Source organism: Rhinolophus sinicus, linkage group LG10 (genome assembly GCF_036562045.2).
Source record: "Rhinolophus sinicus isolate RSC01 linkage group LG10, ASM3656204v1, whole genome shotgun sequence".
Taxonomy (NCBI): Eukaryota; Metazoa; Chordata; class Mammalia; order Chiroptera; family Rhinolophidae; genus Rhinolophus; species Rhinolophus sinicus.
The window spans coordinates 52,244,378-52,268,523 of NC_133759.1; the positions used below are offsets into that span (position 1 = coordinate 52,244,378).

The following is a 24,146-nucleotide window of genomic DNA, read 5'->3' on the forward strand; positions in this document are numbered from 1 at the left end:
GAGCAACTGGCAGAAAGTATGCAGGTTGGTAGGTGATTCTGTGCCTGACTGGTTTAAATGATTGTATTTTCACTTTAATGGAGCACAGTGAATTGAGCTTCAGGAAAAAAACCAGGCCTCTGGTGCAATAAAATGAAGTTTCTATAAAATCATACATGAAGGACAGTATTTAGGGAGAGGAACCTTTCAGCATGGGGTGGGAGGAACGGGAAGGATTTTCTAAACCAAAGGAATTCTGGTAAAAAAACCACACATGTAAATTGAGGGAAAGTTTGGGAGAACTAAGAGAGAGGATAAGGGAAATCTGTAAGTTCTTGGCTACATGAAAAGGAAAACTTTTAAAGTCAATAGACTGAAAAAATGCTTATCTGGTTGAAATAGAAACCAGAGGAAACTGACAGTTTTGAAGAAGGTTGTTATCAAATATGCATATCCAATTTTTGCTGGTCAGTCTGCTGTAGTGTGATAGCTCTTAATCTCGTTCCTCCTTTTAAAATATTCTTCTCTGAGGTTCATCTGATCAGGGCCCATTTACTCTGCATTTGGTGCATTTTGTTCTTGAGAAAAAAAAAAGATAATTTTAGTGATATTTGAGGCATAACAGAAAATTTTAAAAACCTGTGGAAAAGATAATATTACTTGTTAGGATCTTTACTGAAAATGGATCTCTCCTTGAACCTTTGACTTTTGCAACCTGCATTCCTGCACAGTTTATTTATTCAACAATACTCATTCATTCAACAAAAATACAATGAGTGCCTACTATGTACCAGGCACATGCTGGAGATGTGATGGTGAATTAGACAGCTTCTGCTTTCATGGAGCTTTTGTTCTATCAGATTCTGAGATCTTCATTTTACAGAGTATATACAAGTCAACCAGAATCTTCACCTGTCATAACACATGGTTTTGAAGTTCCTTTTCTGGCTTGGCTTATAGAGCTTCAGCTTCTCAATTAATGACTTTTTTTTTAAAATATAATTTTTTAAATTCTTTCCACTTATTACCAGAATACCTATTCAAATGTGATGCCAAATTATGAGACATTTTAAGGCAATACAATGCTCCATACCAGAATCTATCTGGGCTTCCTTTTGGGATGTTATTTGGAAGTTTTTTAGAATTCCAAGTTATACTGAATACTTCAAAAGTTTTTTTGAAGACATTTCCATAGACAAACGCAGACATTGTGATAGTTAATTTGCAGCACTTCCACACATTATGTAATAAAATAATAATAGTTGTTTTCTGGGAATCTAATCACTCGTCTCCTACTTGGTTAAGTATTTTTCCTCACTTGCTGGTGAAACCTGTGGTGGATGCAGTCAGAAAACTGAGTTGGAAGCTTTTAGAGACTGGTAATTTAGAGATTGTAAGTAATCTATTCCTATTGAAGAAGTCAATTTGTTGCAGCCTGATTTTAGGGGCTGGTGGTTCTTAATCCTCATATGTCACCTCTGAGGAGGGTTATCCCACTAGAAAGCTTTCTTGTGGTAGGAATACAAATAAGAAGCTGGCTGTAGTTACTGGAAGGAAATGTAGGATTCCAGGCTGAAGTTTATTTTACGTGAAAAGATAGTTATGTGCTTTGCTCCCCACGGGAATCTTGGAAACAGCCACCCATGTGTACAGAACTTCCACATGGATTGTGATCTTGAGATTGTGCTGTGGGAAGGAGAGCAATAGGCTTTTTCATTGTTTTTCTTGAAGTGGAAATCAGCCTTGTCAGTGACTTCTTTCATGCATAACACGCACATGGTAGGGGGAAATTCAGGTGTGACTCCTTTTCAGAGATGACAGGGGCCCTTAATTTTCAGTTTGACACTTTTGACTAAGGACTATGGGACAAGCACTTTTTCGTTCTCTTTTTTTAAAATTAAATTTACTGGGGTGACATTGGTTAGTAAAATGATACAGGTTTCAAGTGTACAGTTCTATAATACATCATCTGTATATTGCATTGTGTGTTCACCACCCAAAGTTGGGATGAGCACTTTGTTTTGGGTAAATCCTTGGGCTTCAGAGGGGAAGAGTTTATGGAGATTGACAATTTAGTCTCCAGCTGATCTTTCTGGCTACCAAATCTGGGGTAAGTCTGGCCGTTTCTGGCTGAAGATCAAGATATCAGGTGTTGCTTCCTGCTTACTGAGAAAAGTCAAAAGCGAAGGGAATGCCGTTGTTATTGTTATCTTCAGGTAACCAAGTAGTTATGTTTTGGTGGCCAAGAGGGTCACCATTATTAACATGTTAGTTTGAGGACTCCATTGCAGAGTAACAGGGGTCTTCCTGGAAAGTTGGTTGGTTTTCTTTGTAGCAGCTTTATTAATGCACATACCATATATTTTACCTACTTCAGGTATACAACTCAATAGCTTTTAGTATATTTACAGAGTTGTGTGTCTGTCACCATTATCAATGTTAGAACATTTTCATTCCCCAAAAAAGAAACGTCAACCCCTTAGCCTTTACCCCGCAAAGTTTTATAACATTGCAGGATGCTAAACTCAGGCTATATATATCCTAAGCCCAAGTTCTTTAGCTCTTCGAGTCAAACTCCTGTAAGGATCTCCTCAGAGGGACAAATTCTCCATAAACGCTCATGCACATGCTATGTAACCTCTCAGAATCTCACTGACCTGAAGCCTGTTCTTAGGCTGTGGATCTTAGGATAAGAATCACAGTTGGAAAAATATTAAAAACTGTAAACTTGTAGAATTCCTTTTTTTGGTTGATGAGATACGTGCATCTAAAAACTGCAGTACACTAGCACAGATAACCTACTTTATGAAAATCCTATACTTAGCACAATAGCATTATGTCCTGTTAGAAGGTTGCAGCATGCCTGCTGCGTTTAGGTGTGTGCCTAGATGACTTCATCAGCAGACTGGCTCAGGTGAAAAGCAAAGGGCTCTGCATTGGAAAGCAGGGCGCCTGCGCCCCAGCCACAGTTCCACCTGTTTATTGAAGCACGTCTTTTTATGATATCTAAACAAGGCTGCCCACATTTCTTTGACATGGCTCATCAGAAACAGGTCATTTCTCCTCATTAATTCAGTTGATGCTTTTTTATGTCTGTGGGAGGAGGGAATGAATGGAGTGTTGGTATGGGAGAATCCTCGATGTAAAAATATGTAAGAACCACCTGTTGAGGTGGAAAGAGAAAGAAAGCAGTGTTGTTCATTCAGGGCCTTCCTTTGAGTCTGCCCTTCCCCCACGTGACAGGTGATTCCTGGACAGGGACTCACCCTTTCCTCTTTGCAGAAGCAGAGGGTAATGAAGCCTGAATTGGGCCTGCTCGTGTTCAACCCTTAGTGTCAGGCCAAGGGTCTGGCCAGCATGGCAGCACCCACTGACCCACCAGAGCCCAGGGAATGTCTGGGTGGCCTGTTGCCATGCTCGGGGTATCTCTGCATGTGACCACCTAGATCATCACATTCGCTGGCAGCCTGGTGCCCGTTTATTCCATGAATACTTCTTGGGCTCTGCTGGGCGCATGGTCTGCTAGGCAGGCAGTGGTGAGCAGGCTCTGCTGTAGGCCCTCAGGCTGCTGAGGGTGGCGAGGGGGTCTGTGCAGTGAGGGCACACCTCTCTCTGCTCCTTCCCACTCCGCAGGTGGTACGGCCCATGTGGGCAGCTTGTTCTGCCTCTGTCCAGGTCTTTCGTTTGGAGAGTTTTTTAAACTCTATGTGCAGCCTTTTATGTCCCTGTGTTGCTGTTTTCATTCAATTTCAAACTAGCACCGTCCCTAGCACATAGATAGTAAGCATTCAGTAAATATTTGTTGAATAAGTGAATTTGTTGAATGAAAGCAGTTATTTGAGATGCAGCTCAGGAAACCCTTCCTGTAGACTGCTATCAACGTCTTACCTATCAAGCTGGATATGGTTTTCCTTCCTCTGAAAATCCCATTCAGCTTTGGCCAAAAGTTGCAAGTTTTTTACACGCCTGTTGTTTCTTATTACCCTGTTTTCTGTGTATACCTACCCCTCCAACACAGGTGAAACTGTATATAATTTGAGGACAGTGACAGTGCCTTAATGACTTTGGACAAATTGCTTAATCTCTCCAGCCTCAGTTTCTACATCTGTAAAGTGGGCATAGTAAGAGTATATTAGGACCGCTGTGAGGATTAATTGAGCTCATATACGTGGAACATTCTGAACAGAACTCAACATGGAAGTATCAGCTGTTTTGTTGTTATTTACCTTTGTATTTGCCGGAATACTGGTAGCTTTTTTGGCACTCAAGTATGTTGAATGGAAAAAGGAAAATTATTTATTTAAAAGTTTGTCTCACTGTCAATTATGAATACTTCGCTAACAGATGGCAAAAAGACCAGTGACATCTCAAAGAGCAGCTCCCGTTTTCTTTTTTCCCCTCTTTTTACCCTGAGGAACTCATTTGGACAGCCAGGCTCAGGGAGATGAAGCACAGGGTCTCCTTACTGCAGAGCTGGCTGTTGGTGTTTAAAGGCTGCAGAAGAGGTGGAAGAGGCAGGGGAGCCAGTGGAGGGCCTCAGCCACTGAACTGGCAGATGAGCGCCCAGAGGCCAGGACTGGGGAGGGTAGGAGGCCGCTGGCAAATGCCTATTTCAGCTGTTCACCTCCCAGCTTTTGTTCATCACCAGAGGAACCCCAACATGGGACACACACAGTGGACTGTGGCAGTGGAGTGAAAAAATACAATACAAAGCCCTGTGCCTTGTTCTTTCCCCTGCCACTTCCCCTGCCAAGTGACCACGCTGACACTTGTGAGGGGGGTAGGAGGCAGCTGACACCTTCAGAAAGCTGCTTCCTGAGAAAGGCACTTGTGGTCTCTAGTCCAGCCGACTTCCTTTCCCCTAAGTGGACCACTCCAGTAGTGGGCAGGTATCCTGGGGTTGGATACAGTTTACTCCATGTTGGAAAGCTTCTAAGGTGCTGGGGACATTAGTAAGACTTAATGAAGAGTCTTCTGTGTGCCAGGCCCTGTGCTGTGTACTAAGATAAAAGGTGAATGAAACAAGGAGCATACATCTTTGTAGAGGTGGCAGACACCTAAACTAAAGGTGAAGGGAGGAACTGAAAGTGCTGGTCTGTCTGGGAGTAGTGAGGGCGTGGTGGGAGGGGCTCCATCCACCCAGGTCCTCCGGAGGTTTAGGGAACTAGGAAGTGCTGAAGGGAGCCTTTCAGAGGACAAGATATTCTAAATCCCCACTCCCCAGGTTTTTCTTGTAACTTAACAATTTGCTTTCATAGTAATATTGAATTGTACAAACCCCCTCTGGAAGCGATTTTATATCTAAAAAGTATTTTATTTAGATCAGTACATTATTTAAAATTATATTAAAAATATAAAATTTAAAAATAAAATTAAATAAAAATAAATTTAAAAATAAAATTTAAGATTGCCTAAAATTTTAAATGTGTAGGATCTGAATTATACTGGTTTTTGCAATATTAGAGATGGTAAGAATTGTGATAAGTATATAACAAGACAGAGAAAGAACATCTTCAGACAATTTGCAGAATTACCATTTTTATAATTCTACTTCTCTTATTTCTAACTTCTCACTAACTTGTATTTTGTCATTGGCATTCCTGAAGCCTGCCTTTAGTCATGCATGGTCCATTATGGGCGTAAATGAAATCATATATGAGTAAGAGCAAAATCAGTTAAAAAGCTGTGTAAAGTTAAAAACCACGATAAACCAACTAAATCCTGACTGTGCTCATCTGATCTCCGTGACCCTGCCCTTGTTTCCTGAGTGCGCACACAGAGGCGCTTAGTCTGTTCTAAGTTAAAGGGATAAAATATTTAAGTAATTATTTTATTGACAGATTTTTTTAAAAAGTAGAAATAAAACAGAGGCCTTGTAGCCTTTTACACATAAATCCTGAAACACCTCCCAGAGCCCTTAGCTGTTCATCCTGTTCTAAACTGTGACTCACTGATTTGAGTGACCATTTTCTCAATTCTCTCAGCCTGACTGCGTGGGAATGGATTTAATTCATTACATGCAGTGGAGGCCTTAGGGCAGTGCAGTCTAATGGAAATACAATGCGAGCCACATAGGTAATTTTAAATTTTCTAGTAGCCACATTAAAAAATAAAAAGAAACAGGTGAAATTAAATAATATAATCTACTTAACCTACTATATCCAGAGTATTATCATTTCAACAGGTAGTTAATCTAAAAATTATTAATATATTTTATGTTCTTTATATCATACAAAAATTTTGAAACCATATGTATTTTACAATTACAGCATCTCAATGTGGGCTAGTCCACATTTCAGGTACTCAATAGCCACATATTGCTTGTGGCCACTCTACTGGACAGAGCAGATATATAGACAGAGCAGATATATAGAAATAATATTCAGATGTATGGTTGCTAACATCGAAAGAGCTTTGTGTAATATTAAGTGGAAATAAAGCAAATCACAACACATTGTGTTTAATATGCTTACATTTTTCATAAATATCTATGTTTATCTCTACAAATGGTCTGTACCATCCAGTACTATAGCTACTAGACTACTTAATAAAATTGAATGAAATTCAAAATTCAGTCCTCTAGTCACACTAGCCACATATACATAGTGGTTGCCATATTGGATGTCACAGCCTTAGGTCATGACTCTCTTCACACTGCTGAAATGATTGAGAAAGGCGGAGCTACTTTCAAATGATTGAGTAGGACCTATGAGACCTGCAACCAGGGGCCTTTGGGTTCATTGAGACCCAGAACCTCCATGGGTTTTAACAGTAAAACATAGGAAAGAGGTTCATTTTCATACAGCTGCTGTTAGATTTTAATAGGAGCATAGCGTGGAAGCAAAAGCCTAGTCAAAGACCTGGTTCCCTTTAGGTATCACTGACATTAGCTGCCATTCAAGTGGCTGGGGATGTCCACAAACCTGATGTCCACTTCACGTTCACGTAGAAACGCTCCTTTCTGCTGCTCTAGGACCTGCCTAATGGTCAAAGTGGGGCCTGTTTAACTTGGGAAGAGAAAATAGTTTCCTTATTTGTACACCGCTTCTATGTGGTGCCCAGATTCCATGCAGCCCAGATTTACAGACAGCAGTTTGTATCCATGTAATAGGAAGGTGGCTGCAAAGTGCAGGGATATTCAAGTCAGGAGACTGGGCCAGCGGCCTTCTGAGAGCTCTACAGCTGTGTTAACTCCTATCACCTAGGCCTGGGATCTGGTCCTGTCTCTGCCCCTCACTTTCTCCAGCTTCTTCCTGACTTGATGGACTGGTTCTGTGGGTTCGTTGACCTGTTCATCAGAATGAGAGGGTGTATGATGTGAACACTTTCTGCTCAAGGCCATGGAGCATAGGAACTGCTGTGCCCCTGGGTCAGATAGGCTGTGGTGAAGTCCATCCTTATCACTGACCAGCTGACTGCACTTGTTTAAGTCATTTACCCTCTCTGAGCCTTGGGGTTCCTGTAAAAGAGAGATAGTGACACCTCCCAGCATTGCTGGAATAAGCTGAGGAACAGAAGGCGTCAAGTAAGGGCTCCCTAAACATAGCAATTATTACCTTGAGCTCTGAGGAAATAGATGGCAGCGTGGCATGTATAGTCACTCTATGGTTGATTACGAATTGAAACTAATGTTTCAGGAAGACAGTGACATTTTTAGACTAAGTAGAATAAGTGTATGCGTAGTTAACCCTCGGTTATCCTTAGCGATGATGATGGGTTCTACTGTAAATTATTGAAACCACTAGGGACTCCCCTGGTTTGAATTTTGATTCATTGTTTCAAGCTTCTTTCCCACCAAATGTTTTACAACCCCTGATGCAAGTGGAGGAGTTAAGTTATTTGACTTTCATTTCCTGTTTTCCCAGTCTTCCCAGCACAGTAAAAGTGCTGAAGAGTCGTAAAATGACCAGAAGTTCTCTTCCCAAAGGAAAACAGATGATAGCTTGTGCTCTTATCCACGCTCAGATAATCTCTATTTTTATCATTCAGGATTCTTTATTTTAAAGTAGCATGTTTTAAATTACGTGTGTAGCAAACCAAGGAACTTTTTAAAAAATTGCTTTTCCTGATTAGAAATGTAATATATGCTCATTGAAGAGAACCTGAGAAATACAGAAAAAAATAGCTAAGAGAATTTAAACCACACATAATTTGACCTCCAGAGGCAACTGCTGTTAACATTTGGTGTAGTTCCCTCTTCTTATCAAAGTTATCACAATTCTTTTTATCCTTTCTTTCATATCATTATAGCATACACCTTTCCCCTTGTAATGAAAAAATTTAATACATCTTTTTAAAGGCTTGCATATTCTTCCTCTAGATGAATAAACCACGTATAACTTAACGCTTTCTCTTATTGTTGACATCCAGGTTATTTTAGGGGCGGACTTTTTAATTAGCCACTTTTACAAATGGGCAGAGTAGCTGAGACCAGAGAGGCTGGAATAATGGTACTTCCTGTCAGAAGTCAGAGACTGGTAACATTGTTTCCCATGTTCAAAGCAAAGGACTACTTTTTATTTTTCCTTCCATGGTCTCCATAGTGAGGCTGCTGTCTCCTGCTGCTGTCTCCCTTGCTTGCCAATTAAAGCCCTGATGTATTTACCAGCAGACACACCTGGTGTTTGCTGTTTTCTTAGCAGGAGAGAAGAGTTGCAAAGCTGGCCTTTGTGTTGGATGCTCTAAATTTACAATCTCATCTAATAGTCACCACATTCCTTTTGGAAAGGTCCGACTTTTCAGATGAATAAACTGAGGCTCAGAGACGTTAGGTCACAAAACTAGTAAGTGGCAGTGGGCTTAGAACTGGGTCTCTCTGAATGGAAAGCCAGGGCCATTTCCCCTGGGGGCTTGTGGTGATGGTGTCTGGGAGGGGGGCACTGGTCACTGATCATCACACAGTGACCAGCTCCTCCGGCAGGCTCCAGGAGGGCCTCTGTGGCCTGTCTTTGGGGCAGTGCTAATGGGGGGAGGTAGAGACGTGGCCCAGGAGGAAGAGCAGGTACCAGCTGAGGGCGTGAGGCGTGAGCAGTGCCCACCTTAGCTACTGGAGCCCACACAAAATCATTTACAACCAGATTGGAGTCTTTGTGTTTAACTGTCTTTGGGTTTAACTGTCTTTTCTAGTTAAATATGTGGTGGGCGGTTCTCTGAGATTATGTTCACTGCGTCTGTTTCTGCACTTTTAGGGTGATGACCCAAAGGATGTGAGGATTATTTAACAGTGAAGGTTATATTTCATTTTTAATTCCTATTTAATTGAGCCTTAAATGTTTGAGGGCTTTTTTTCTTTTCATTGCTTTGATGTAAGGTGGAATACTGGGTTCTCATCTTAGCAAATTATATAATTTGCTTTGGCGTTATTTAAGGGTCATTGTACTGGAGAATGCTACAGGAACTGCTTTTAAAGTGCTGTATCCATTCTGTAGTCATGTCTGAGGTCAAAAGAATTTTTGAGTGCTGCTTTGCAGTGCTCCTCCTGCCTGGAACAGTGGCTGTCTTTGAAGTCCGCCTGGAGACCAGCTTCCCTGGCAGCACAGGAGACCGTCCTGCAGAGAAGAGAGTGGACTTCAAAAGGCCCAGATAAGGGAGAAGCAGAGCCACAGGGCCGCTGCATCTCACTGCTGCATCTCACTGCAGGAATCAAAGTGTGCTTGTGCTGTGTTCCTTGTTCCTTCTGTGAACGCAGTAGAAGCTGGAGAATTTGTTTTGCATAAATTAAAGCACATGGTTCTATGATTCCATCAGTTAGATTTTAAATTAAATTTATTTCGGTTGGTTGAAAAGGAGATATACTTGGCTTCCCTCACCTGCCACAATTTAGGTTAGCTTCAGAGGCTTTTAAAACCTTTAGTGTTTTCATTCGTTTGGGGGGAGGTTTTGCACATTATTGGATTGTGCAGCAACTGAAACACAAGGCAATTCCAGCATTGAAAATTTGCAGATGAGACAATGATAAATAATGACTATTTAGCAGAGCAAGGAGTAATCATTAATGCTGAGTGAAATATTAAGGACCATGAGCCGTGAGGCAGGTGGCCAGGGAGCTGAGCAGAAGCCTTGTAACTGAGAATTTCCTCAGAAACCTTGCTGTCCTTCGGGGTGACACTGCCCGCTACCCGTGAGCTGCAGCTATTGTGCTGTGTGAGACTGTGGGTTTGAATACTGATTTTATAAAGGCATGATAGGTCTGAGAGCTTGGGAGATCGCATGAGAGTGCTGTTTGACTTAACCTCGATGGAGGTTCACAGGAAAAAGAGCAATATGCTTCCTCCTGCCAGAGGGGTAAGCCATCGGTCAACAAATACTCATCAATCGAGTGTTTGCTGCACTTCTGCTATTGGCCTGACCTTGTGCTGGTTGCTATTTGGAATACAAAGAAATGTGTGATTTCAGTCCTTGAAGAACTTAATCCAGTTGGCGAGATCCCTCCTCCCCCAGCATAGGCAGACATGGGACAAAAATAGCAGTAATATGACTAAAAGGCTGAACTAGGTTTTGAATAGGTAGAACCACAAAGAGAGGAGAGTTAAGAGGCATTTAGGATACAAGAAGTCTGACTGGTCAGAGGAGGGTTTGAGTAGAAAGTAAGGGTTAGGACAGTTAGGTCAGGTGTGGAAGAACATGGAAGCTAGGCAAAGGCATTTGCGTTTTAGCCTGCGGGAGGTGGGATCCCTGCAAGATTCCTGAGCAGGGAAATAGCATAGTGTTAGATGTCCATCCAGCAAGGTCACTTGTGCTCAGCATTCTTTGCAGGCCTTTCTCTGAAGGTGGAAGCAGGTTTGGGAATGAACCCAGAGAAGTGGGGTGGCTGGTGGGTGCTGGAGACAGACCTGGCTTCCTAGCCCAGAATCACCACTCTTGTCAAGGTATTTATCCTCTCAGAGACTCACTGCCCACAGCTGTAAATGAGGGTAATGGTTCTTTTGTGTTCACTTGAAAGGGCCATTGGGAGATGGTGGGACTGGTGCCTGTGGGAGCCATCCTCTAGACCCCGTGTGGGGGATCCCTCCAGGGCTCAGGGTAGGTCCCTACATTACCCAAGAAGACAGGAGAGTGGAGTCCATGTGAAGCCGAAGGGAGGGATGGGGGTAGAGGAGACGAAGGTTTGGTGGGTGCGTGGTTCGTTTGTTTCCTTCATCTCGTGACAGAGGCTTTATTTTTGTAGTGTGAAGCTGCTTCCTATTTACGAGGTTTTTAGAAATGTGATTCTCACCCTTGGCTGCACGGTTCAGTCACCTGGGGAACTTTTAAGACCTCCTAAAGCCTGTGCCCCAGCCCAGACAGGTTAATTAGAATCTTAGGGCAATGGGGTCTAAGCATAGGAGTCTTTTTAAAAAGTATTCTATAGGTGATTCTAGAATGTAGCAGGGTTGGAACTCTTTGCTTTAGAGGTAAAGATGTAGGAACACGTGACAGGTATCTGTAAAATACCTCCGAAGAGCTGCCCTGTATTTCTGTACTTTGAGTCTCAGAGTAAATCTAATAGCTGTGTGTGTCAAAGGGAAGAAACAAATTACATGGGTTAGGCTGGTTTAAAGGTTTGCTTAAGTTTTGGCTTTAGCTCCTTTAACACATTTCTTTTAAAGTGGTCTGTGTTTATAGCCTCACTAACGTAATTTGGGGCCAGACAGATTCAAAATAAGTTTTCTGCCTTGGTTTTCCTAAAATCTCACCGAAGTGAGACATCTTTGAATACCAGCTACTGTGCACAGAAATCTTCAATACCTTTTTGGAAACTCAGGAGACACAAAATGCCAGTAAGGATGCTTACGTGGAAAAATGGCCTGTGTCGGAAGCATGAATCATGATTGTGGCAAGGACAGCCCACCCCTGCATTCTCAGCATAAGAGTCCCTAGTCTACATCATTAGGGGTGAACCACCCGAGTCCCACGGACTGGTGAGGACCCCCATCTTTCAGGGCTGCAGAAGGAGCTGGGCTCAGACGCCCCCTGGCCCTGGGGGTTGCCAGCTGTACCTGGAGGGTTAGAAGGTCTTAGAGTCAGTGACTTGGGTCCCAGTCCCCAGTCAGGTGCCTCCTCGCTAGCTAGCGATGCGACCTTGGAGAGCTCATCTCCCTGAGCCAAGTGAACTGAGATCTTCTACCCTCTTGGCAGCTGTGAGAACTGAATGAGCAGTGTTGAGTAAGGAGCTTAGCAAAAGCTCCTGGCACAAAATCAGCACTCACTTTCCATGAATTCTTTTACTTAAGTCAGAAATCATGTGATCCCAGTGCCTTTCCAGTTTGAAGAACTTCAGCACCAGACCTCACTGACTTGCCAAACTGCCCACATGCGAGGGCTTGACAAGCAGCCACCCTGCCCGTCCACGATAAGGCGTGTGGTGTCCTGAGGAAGAGCAGGAAGGAGAAGACCCTTTAGGGAAGTGGCAACAGATGGCAGAGTTTGGGGCAGGCGTATCTGTGTGACTCAGGGCTGCCCCGCGGGGCTCTTAACGCCCCCTTCTGTGCCTGATGGGCATTGGTGTTTATTGTCTCTTACACACACCGCAGGTTCTGTTCCACATTAGAGAGGGTGGCAAAGATGGAGACGATGCCCTGGAGGATTCTGGGTGCTGACTCCAGCTCAGGAGGTGGAGGCCTAACTTCAAATGGGGGATTTTTACTGGTCTCCAGGGCACTCTTCTCTCTGCTTGAATAAGAGCACCAGCCGTGGGTGCAATCAGTAGACAGCCATACGATGTTTTTCAGCTTACAGCATTGGAGATTTGAGGCGAAAGTATTTTCTTTTGGTCAGGCTGGATGGATGGTATCAAGCAAACTAGAATAATTCAAATGTTTTATAGTTAGGGAACAGTCTGCCCCATTGAAGTGGAATAAAAATATTTCTGAACAGCGTCACCTTATCTTATTTCCCATTTGTAACTACATAGTGGGTGGGACTTGGGGGCTGCACTGGACCCTCATTCTTAATGAGCCTTTACAGGCGAAGTACAATGGGTGGTACTCGAGGCTGCCAGTAACTGATTTCACCCTCTCAGGGGATGTGCACTGTTACAGATGCTGCTGTGTGTGGAGGGCCGGGGGCTGTGGCCAAGGCAGATGATGACAGAGGAACCCCCACCAGCACCCGCACCCCAAGGCTCTGTGGACTGGGATGACCTGTTGTACTGATGCAGCCGAACGTGGGTTTCTCAGCCTTGGCACCATGGACATTTGGGGCCAGATGGTTCTTTGTTGTGGGGGCTGTTCTGTGCTTTTAGGTATGTAGCAGCATCCTTGGCCTCTGTCTACCAGATGCCAGGAGCGCTCCTGCCCCTTCCTTGTGACATCCAAAGATGTCTCCAGACATTGCCAATTGTCCCCTGGAGGCAGAATCACCCTTTTTGGAGAACACTGGCCTACACACCAAGCAGTGCCTTGGCAGGAACATTAATTCACATGTCACTTTTGGGTATCACAGTCTGACCTCAGCACCCAGGCACTGTCTTGCAGTGCTGCCCGTCTGCCAAATGCTTTTCCCAAACATTACTGTGTGCCCATTTGTAGCCAAGTAAAAAAAAATAAAATAAAAAAATCTAAACTATATGTCTACATGGGAGGAATGGAGTCAGACTGTACTTTTCTTGTTCAGAATTATATCGCCAGCATGAACGAAGCACAGGGATCGGAACATGGTAGGTGCTTAGTGGGCATTTACAGTTGGCAGCAGCATCTTTGTAGGACATAGGTGTAAACTTTACACTCAAAGTATGTGAAGCAGGACAGCAGATGTTTACTGAGCACCTACCAAGTGCCCGACATTGAGCTGGGATTTTGAAAACTAATATTCTTTTTCTGGTAAATCATAATGAGGCAATGGATGCTTGAAGCAATTTTGTAGAATTAACATTCCCTGCCCCCCAACTTTAGACATCAAAAAACTTGTCTATGTGTAGTTGTTTGGAATTACTCAATTATATGTACTAATTTCAGCCCTGTAAGAATGTAAAAGCTCAGAAAATTTGCCAGTGAGAAAAGTCTGAGAAAAAAAAAATTTCAGAGCTAAAGGACTGATCCCAAAATATAACAATGTCTAATGTTTTTAGCATTTTGGCTTGACCTATTCAGAAATAATTGCATTAGTGCATTGCATAAAGATTCACCACACTACACAACTCAGTTTTGAAATATTTTATAACCCCACATGAAACCAACTAAGCATGGTGCCAGGCTCATCGTTGATTCACTAGTAATTGAGAGCATATTGTTTAATGTATCATCCTTAACATATTCTAGAGGAGGTGGAACTTCCTGCTTATATGGACTTTATTAGCCTTTGCTAAATAAACAGAATGGAAATGACTCATTGTATAATAAGATCTACTTTAAAATCCAGTTACCAGGTTAACAGTGCTTATGTGACTTGACTCTCGAACCTATTTAAGTCAGAATTAATTCAGTAGAAAGGATTTGTTGAGTACTGCGTTGATAAGGATTTATTGAGTGGTGACTATGAGTACTGCCTAATTCATACCATCCAATGATGTTAAAACAATTCTGAGCATCTGAGGAAAGAATATTAACATTCTTTGTATAGTTTAATCTGTACTTTCATCATAACTCCTGTGTGTATAAGCAGAAGGCTGGACCAGGTCTGTTTTCTGTTTACTTACTAGTGAGAATTACTTAGGGAGGCTATTAAAACTTCCAATTCCTGGGTTTTTATCCTAGAGATTCTGATTTAGCAAGTCTGATGCAAGGCCTGGGAATGTGTATTTTTAACACCCTTACTTTTCCTGGCTCCCAGGGAGCAGGGAGATTTTAATGATCAGGCAGGTTTGGCGGTTACTGGATTTGGTTTCTTTGGAAAACGCCATCACTGCATATCTATTCTACCTTTTTATTTGTTTTCTTAATCATGGCTTTTTCTAGATGACTGCATATAATGTGCAAACTTTGAACACTGAAAATCATGGATCGTACTTAGTCTCCTGACTGCTAGCACATATAGTTTGGAATGCCTACGGTTAAACTTTTTATTTGAGATAACTGGAGAGTCATGTGCAGTTGTAAGAAATAATTCAGAGAGATCCTAAATGTCCATTACCCAATTTCTGTCAGTGGTAAGGATACCTTACAAAACGAGTACCGTGTCATAACCAGGAGCCTAACAGTTGATGCAGTCAAGATACAGAATGTTTCCACTGTCGGGAGGGAAAATTCTCCTCTACCCTTTAAGGTTTGCCTGGCTGGTCTAATAATCAAATTGATAGACAAATTAGCAGGTGAAAAAAAAATTTAAGTTTAATAACATGTATATCTCCTCTATACATGTTATTCAGTTAAAGACAAAAGAAGATGTAGAAGGTGGGGAATGCATTGTGGAAGGTTACAGGGGAAGCACAGTGAACAAAGGTAAGATTGTTATGCAAGATTTAAGGTCCTGCCTTCTCCACTGCTAGTGAAGGCAGGCCTGGGACAGTGACGGAGGGAAACAGTCTCACAAATGGAATTTCCCTTCCAAATGGAATTGCCCTTTACGAAGGGTAATTTCTACTTGGTTTTCAGAGCTTCTCCCATGTCTGCTGTTTCTTAAAGTTAACCAGTCTAAAAGAGTAGATATCCCCAAAGAGTCATATTTTGGGGAGGCAAACTCTGCTCCCCTTCACCATCAATCCAAGCAACCTCATGTCTTAGTCTGTTCAGGCTGCTATAACCAAATGCCATAGACTGGGTGGCTTAGGCACAGCAGAAATTTATTTCTCACAGTTCTGGATGCTGGAAGTCCAAGGTCAAGGTGTCAACATAATCCTGGTCTACTGAGGGTCCTTTTCCTGGCGCATATCTGCTACCTTCTCAAAAGTGTCCACACATGGTGGAAGAGGCAAGGGATTCCCCTGGAGCCTCTTTTGTAAGGTACTGATCCCGTTACAAGGGTTTCACTCTCAGTACCTAAGTACCTTCTGTCATGCGGGGGACCCTGCTCGCTGCGACATTTGTCGTGCGGAGCGGCCTGTGGGGTCTCTGGTCCCGCTCCCCACATAAGAACGCAGGATATGGGTAGGCCAAAAAGGAACACCCATGGAGCCATAGATAGGGGAGTCCTACCACTATAGGCTCACTGGAGGCTGGATCCACACGACCCGCAACCTGCCGTCGGCTTCTCTGCCTGCCAACCAACTGACTGACCAACCAGCGCAGCCACGGAGGTTATATCAGTGGCTAATTGGCTAACTGCTTACAGCTGACGGCCAACTAGCCACAGCTGATGGCCATCTACTACCCGAGCCAGCACCTTTCCATGTGAGGCCGAGAGCCTGGAAACTGCTCTCTGGGACTCTGTCCCCACACCTTCCAAAGGCCCAACTCCTAGTACCATCATCTTTAGGATTTAGTATTTCAACATGTAAATTTTGGGGACATAAACATTCAAACCACAGCACCTCACTTTGCCGTTCTATAGCCACAGCCGTTTCCCTCCCACATGTACCCTACCACCCCAGCCTTAACTCTTGGCAACCACCAATCTGTTCTCCATATCTATAATTTTGTCATTTCATGTTATATAAATATAATCATATACAGATGCTCCTTGACTTACAAGGGGGTTATGTCCCCATAAACTTATAATAAATTGAAAAACTATTGTTGTGTCAAAAATACATCTAACACGCCTTACTTACTGAGCATCATAGCTTAGCCTAGCCTACCTTAAACATGCTCAGAACACAGTATCCAAAAACCACTGGCAGCATAGTACACTGGAGAGTATCTGTAGTTTACTCTCATGATCTCGTGGCAGGCTGGAGCTGTGGCTCGCTGCCTCTGAGCAGCAGTCGCATGAAAGTATTGTTCCACATAGTGCTAGCTTGGGAAAAGATACAAATTCAAAATGTGAAGTAGGATTTCTACTGAATTTATATCGCTTTCACACTGTAAAGTCGAAAGAAAAGTCATAAGTTGGAGACCGTCTGCAGTTTATAATCTTTCAGAATTGGTTTTTTCATTCATCATAATTCTCTGAATTATCAAGTTGTTGCCTGTATCAGTAGTTTATTCCTTTTTGTTGCTGAGTCCGTGGTATGGATGTAGTAAAGTTTAACCATTTACCTGTTAAAGGATATCTGGCTTGCTTCTACTTTGGGGCTCTTATTAATAAAGCTGCTATGAACATTTGTGTAGAAGTTTTTGTATGAACCTAAGTTTTCATTTCTCTGGGGTAAATGCCCAGGAGTGCAGTTGCTGGGTTATATTATAATTAACGTGTTTAACTTTTTAGGAAACTGCCAAACTGTTCAGAATAGCTGTACTATTTTACATTCCCACAGGCAATGTATGAGTGATCAGTTTGCATGCTAGCCAGCATTTGGTGTTATTTTTTGTTTCAGCCATTCTGATAGGTGTATTGTGATATCTCATTGTGGTCTTAATTTGCATTTGCTTGATGACTGGTCATGTTGAATATCTTTTCATGTGCGTATTTGCCATCTGTATATCCTCTTGAAAAGAATGTGTATTCTGTTGTTGTTGGATGGAGTGTTCTATAAATGCTAATTTAATCTTTTGGTTGATGGTATTGCTGAGTTCCTCTGTTTTTGTTGGAATTCTGTTTAGTGGTTCTAGCAATTGCTGAGAGAAGGGTGTTGAAGTTTCCAACAATAATCTTGGATTTGTCAGTGTCTTCTTTCAGTTCTATCAGTTTTTGCTTCACATATTTTGCATCACTGGTGTTTGGTGCATACACATTTAAGACTGCTATGTCTTGCTGGTAGATTACCCTTTTATCTTAATGTAATATCCTTCTCTGTGTCTATTTTCTTTGCTCTGAAGTCTACTTTATCTGATACTTTCACTTGTTGTTGATCTTCTGATTTGGGTCTTTTATAATTGAGGTTCTTTTTCTCCTCTTTTTTAGGAATATATCATTCGGGTACAAAGAGGAATTTCTGTAGAAAACAGCTGGCAGGTAAGCTTTTTTTTTGTCATTAGAAAATGTTTAAAATTTCTAAACAAAATTCTGACTGTGGCATGTAAAAAAATCTGGGAAAATCAGAATATGCATAAATACAAATCATATTTCTTTTAGATATAAACCTTTAGCTCTAAGACATATATCATAAAAGGCTTTTCTGTTCCTAGTTGTTTGGTTTAATTTATGTTTGATGTTACCATGGAGAGTATCTAGCTAGGAATTTGTTTTCTAGCTAGACCCAGAATAAGTAGGATAGGCAAATTACTTGCTTTGTTCCTAGAAATTCAAACCTCCCCAGCAGCCTTGGTTTGGATGAAGGAAGTTAGAATTCAGTCCGCCAGGTACGATAGTAAGGTGAGACAGTGCCCTGGACATTATAAAGTTTGGACACTGCATTTCATGGACTCCCAAGTTCACTCATAGACGATTTCTAGTACTGGTTCTCTCGTTGACTATAGGTGGAGGTCTTCTTACAGCCCCAGGGTCTGCTTTCCTCAGTGGTGGCCTCAGAAAAAAACTTCCTGCGTGGAAGTCCTTCCATCCCAGCTGACTTGCAGAGGGTGGCTGAATGCTGAGACCATTTCTTTCCTGTTTCAGTAATATAATTACCTTCTTCCTCTCCCATCTTCCAAAACTCTTACCTTATCTTTTCACAGCCCAGCTTGAACCTTACCTCTATTAAAGAACAAAATTCAACCGAGTAAATTTGAAGACCTAATTGGCTTTAATAAGTGATTCATGAATCAGGTAGCATCCCACCTCGCAACTAGGGAGGTGCTCCGATGAGTTGTACAAAATGGAAGGTTTTATAGACAGAAGGGGGGTGTGGCTAAGAAGTTAAAAGAGTGAATTATTTCGGCAAGGACACCTTCTCTTAGGGGAAGGTAAGGGGTCTTATCAGGCAGATTACCTCACTAGTGTTAATAAGGAAATTCCAGACTCATTGATTTAAAACCCCACTCCTGGGAGAGGCTGAAACTGCAATTAGGATAGTTATGAAAGTTTTGGTTTGGTGACCTGGCTTAGCAAAACTGACTCCCATTTTGGCCTGCCTTCCTTCCTTCCTTCCTTCCTTCCTTCCTTCCTTCCTTCCTTCCTTCCTTCCTTCCTCCCTCCCTCCCTCCCTCCCTCCCTCCCTCCCTCCCTCCCTCCCTCCCTCCCTTTCTCCCTCTTTCCCTCCCTCTTACCCTAAGCAAGCTTTGACCACAGTGGCCCACACTTGGTCTTTTCTTTGCCTGAAATTTCAAACTGCTTTTTGTTTGAATAATTATAATATTCAATATCTATTGAGCATTTGTTGTTAGGCACTGGTTGAAGCACATTAATTCATTCAACCTTTTCAAAAAAGTTCTGTGTGGTAGTGTTAGCCTCATTTTACATTCAAGAGGTAAGTAACCGTTCTAAGGTCACACTCAAACCAGTGACAGATAAGGGTCGGCATTCATATATTCTCCATGGTTAACCACTATGCTACCTTTTGTTCCTTTGCACTTATCAGGGATGGTCTTATATTTAACTTTTGGATGTATATTTGACAAGCAGGGCCAACACAGTATCCTATCAGAAAAATCAACCTTTGATACAGTTTTCTAGATTCAGTGCATTAGAATTCCAGGGGATAAGTAACAAAAATGTAGACTCTTGGGCCCCACCCTAGATCTACTGAATTAGATTCTCTGCAGTGCGGTCCTAGGTGATCTCCCGGTAAGTCTTCTGCAGGCTCACATTTGAGAATTATCAGTAGCAGTTGAACAATCATCAAATTGTTCAAAAGCAAAATAATTTCCTTGCCCAGAGCCTGGAAAACTAGTAGAATTTGTCTATGGCCTAATCAGACATCAACATAGCTAAGAAAGAATGTGTAGACAATGGAAGGTGGACTGTCTGCCAAAAGGGGAAACATGGGAATCGGAGAGGTGTGCTCTTTGCCCGCAGCTGTAGTCCAGTCTTGAGAACGGTAGGATCTTACCTGGGGGTAGTTTTACCCAGAGCAGAAATGAAATGGCCTGAAAACTGTCCACCTCCTTTTAGTTTTATTTCATTTTCAGTAAAACTTTTTTTTTTCTTTTTTAGTAAATCATTAATTCATCGTTCCAGGTGCCTGGTTAAAAAAAAAGAAAGATATTTAAATGGCTATTCGTCCTGAAAACAAATACATCATCACTCTCCCTTACCTGTTGGTGTCTTGTGAATTTGGCTGGCATTAACCAGTTTCCCCTGGTCCAGCCAACCCTGGCACAGTGCTAGGTCTGTTTTCTGGGCCTGTCAAGTTAAACAAGTTAAGCACCCTTAGTGCAAGTGCCTCAGCTGTAGAAAGCCAGTCAATATTAAATAAGGAAATGAAAAGAGATGGCCTGTGCTGAATTAAACACCACTGTCTTGTTTCTTACAGATTGTCAGGAGATACAGTGACTTTGATTTGCTGAACAACAGCTTGCAGGTAAATATCTTAAGACACTAATGACACACATTGATGGCCTGGGGTGTCTCAGAAACCAGTTGGAAATGGCAATATCAGGAACAAGAAATTAGCAAATTTCCCTGGCAAAAGAGCTAAAGTCATACTTTAAACAGATGATGTGTGACTCTAAAAATAAACTTTTGAGAACAAACATGTGATTTGTAACAGTCACTCTGCAACTGAGTACCTTTGTGCCCGACTGCTTCCTTACCACGATCACGGGATGCTGTGTATTACCCTTTTTGCAGATTAGGAATGATTAAATGAATTGCTAGAGGTGTTCCTTTAGATGGAGCTGGATCTCCGTCAGACTCTCTCCACTAAACTAGGCTGTGTGCTCAGCATTGCAGACCAACATTCAGCAGTAACTAGAGAATTTTTCGGTGTAACTTTTCCTTTTAAATACATATTTGTAAATTCCTTTGATTTAAATGTTCATAAGTTGGTGGCCATAATGGAAAAAGGGATGAGCTGCAAAGTCTTTCCCTGGAAACACAGCTAGTACGGTAATCATTGAGGGGTCCTAGAGGGGCTTTAGTACTGTTGGAAATATTGGCAATACCACCCATGTCTTCATTTGGCAGATTGGTCTTCAAGTGCAGTGGATTAATGAAGATCATTGGGTTTGTGTCATATCTCAGATTTGATTGGTAACACAAAACCTTTAAACCGGAGCCAGAGTGCTTGGCTTATTACCAGCTCAGCTCCCTTCATTGGTGAGCTAGCCATCGTCACTTATTCTGAATGACCTCTGATCCTGTCCAAAAAGGTCAAGAGGACTGCTGGCTGGGAGGGAGCATAATGCTTCTTTTCCTTTAAATGTTCATGTTTTATTGACCAAACTATGGAAAATAGCATTTGTAGAGTCCACACTTTAACATTATTTACAACACTGTTAAAAGCATTACCTCCCTATTTTCCTTCCAATAGAATTGGCCAGAGTATCTGCAAACCTTTACGTAATTGCCATATGGCCATGCATTTGACACATGTTGTCTTTTGAAATTTTAATTATAGTATGACCAACTTAAATCTCCAGATAGAATATTGGCAGAGATTGAATTTTCCTCATAGATAGGTTTAGTTGGTTTCATTTATGGATTTTAATAGCATATTCTTTACTCTTAGACAAAAGCTGGGCCTGTGATGACCTTATAGATAGGGCACCGATGTGCGGTATATTCCAGCAGTGGATGTTCTACACAAGTCCCTCCAGACATTTCCATGTGACACTTGCACAGTGGCGTGAGCATCTGAGGGTTAACATGGAACCTACTATCTATTTTCACTTTTATACCCGATGAACCTTTGCCCAGTTTTAAAGAAGGGGGAGTCATCTTTGTACTGTGTCTTTCAGCTAGAGCTTTCCCCATCTGAACTGAAGGAGTAAGAATTGTGGGAGAAATATTTCTAAAATGGAAATTGCCTGGGCCCAACCCCTAAGAATGGGTGGTGGGGAAGGGTTTTATCTCCTATTTGTTCTTGCTTTGGGGATATAAGGTTGAATCTTTGTTGACTATTCAATTATGGCATTTTTAATATAATAGAATTTTATTTTTGCTTCAGTGTAATTTTCTTTTTTAAAATGAGTACTTTCAATGTGCATCTTATTTCAAATGCAAATATTCATGTGTATTGATGTTGGCTTGTGTTGGGCAGGATATGGCCAGACATCATTTCAAGTGGGAGGTTTTTCTGGATCCAAGTAAACAAACAGAAGAAAGTACATACAGCTTTTTGGCAACAAAATATTTTCAAAACAGCCTCCATAAAATAGACCAAAAGGATTCCAAAACCGCAGAATAAAACTGTGACCATGATTTTCAGTGTCTGATTACCCTTCTGACAGATAATGAGTTCCTGCTGAAGGAAAAGAAATGTAATACACATATGCAGAGTTCAATAGAAAAAATGCCTAAGTGAAAAGAGAAAGCAGGATGTAAAATCATACATGCAATATAATATAATTACATGAAATGTTTAGAAATAAAGATTGGAAGGAAATATGCCAGAATGTCAACAAAAGTGATCCCAAATGGTGGGATTATGGGTTATGTTTTTTTTCTGCTTCTTTATACTGTTCTGTACTTTGCAAGTTCTCTACAAACCAGCACGTGTAAGCTATGTAAGGAAAAACAGAGAAAAGCTGTACTTTCCCAACTTTTTATAGTGAGCATATTTTGTGGTAACAGTGAAGAAAAATCACCACCTTATTTTAAAGGCAACATCAAATTAGTAACCATCAAGGGAGACAGCATAGAACAAGGAAGAAGAAGGAAGCAGGAATTGAAATGACCGGAACTGGGTCGGGAACCCTCAGACTTGGGAACGAGTCCAGGCTCAGCTCTTACTGGCCTTCAGACGTTGGATTAGTTATTTCCTCTTTCGGTCCTCACTTTCCCCATCTGAACTGAAGGAGTTAAACCAGGTCTCAGGTCTGTTGTAGCGCAAATGTTTGTTATTTGAATTTTACTGCCCATTGTTGACATTGGAGAGATTCTACTGTACACTGAGGGGACATGGGGACAAGTTAAGTGTCTGCTGAAAGTTTAGAACTCCCTAGAATACTCACTGGAATGTGGTTGAATGCAGTTTGTAAGGTCATTAAGATCTGATACCGGAAGTGAGAGATAGCCATATGGCCATGCATTAGACACATGTTGTCTTTTGAAATTTTAATTATAGTATGACCAAACCTTCAGAGTTTGAAGGTTTTTCCTGCAGCAAAAGGTAGTTTTCTTGAAAATGATACAGTTTGTCATATAATTTGCAGGCTTCTACTAGGCTAGCATGGGTCAGATTATGGGCTTTAGACCCCATTTTGGTGATCATCTCCCCTTTGCATTGTCATTATGCAGGTATTATGAATGAAACTTTGGGGGCGTTTTCTGCTGGCTTCCTTGTTCTCTTTCTCTTAATTCAAGAAGGGAATCCATTTGGCGTGTTATAGAGGAAAGTTCTGGAAAATGGGATGATGAGGTGTCATGGCTTCGAGCCATCAGTGTGGAGGTGTATAGGAAGTCACCGGCTTAGTGACTCTATCACTCCATGTGCTAGTATTCTCTTTCCCACCTTATAATTAGTCACTGGAGTTCTAAATTTTATATTCTGAAATTGATAAGCATTTTAAAAAAAATTCTAGGAGAAAGTCAAAAGAAAATAAGTGTCTCTTGAATGCTAATCTTTGTAAAAGGCAAGATTTTAAAATAACACACACATTGCATAGTTTTAGTACTTTGAGGAATATTTATTGTGAGGATGTAAACTCCTCCAGCATATCTAGCAGACTGACATAGCAGGGACACGATGACCATGGCTGTTGGCGAAGGACTGTGTTTCACCTGATGATTTGGAAGAGCTGATGGTATGTCTGGGCAGATGGGTACATTTTCCTAAGGTGAAATGAAGCTAGAAAAAATAGATTGGTTGAAGCTTGGAGGCCACAGAGTTTGAAACAGGTACCTTATCAAATTCATTTTCACGTCCTCACCATGAATGAAACATTGCCTTACTGAAGTTTGAATCCAAAGATATCAGACATGACTGTCCATTCTGAGAGATGTGGGATTCAGCTGGGTCTGCCGCTGGGCGGGTAGTGCAGGCAAATCTGCTGACACTGGTGAATGGCATTTAAAAAAAATCTGCTCTGTATGCGATTAGTTTGGTAAGCAAAAGAGTTTTTCTTTCTTTCCTTTTTTTTAAATTTGAAAAAAGTAGTAAATGAGCGGTGTAAACATTTCATACTATAGAAATAAAAATTAACTTACTAGCCCACTACCAGAGGTAGCTATTC

The 24,146-nt window shown here is 41.7% G+C and overlaps 1 protein-coding gene across 16 annotated transcripts in view; it reads left to right on the forward strand.

Moving 5' to 3' along the window:
• Window positions 1–24,146, forward strand: part of PXK (PX domain containing serine/threonine kinase like) — a 67,733-nt gene that overhangs the window by 3,635 nt on the left and 39,952 nt on the right. For all 16 annotated transcript variants that reach the window (XR_012489719.1, XR_012489720.1, XM_074313187.1 and 13 more), the window contains exons 2-3: window positions 17,836–17,886; window positions 20,285–20,332. Coding sequence is in view for 14 of the 16 variants with exons in the window: in XM_074313187.1 (XP_074169288.1) it covers window positions 17,836–17,886; window positions 20,285–20,332 (99 nt within the window). In the remaining 2 variants the exon portion in view is untranslated. The remainder of the gene's footprint in view (window positions 1–17,835; window positions 17,887–20,284; window positions 20,333–24,146) is intronic.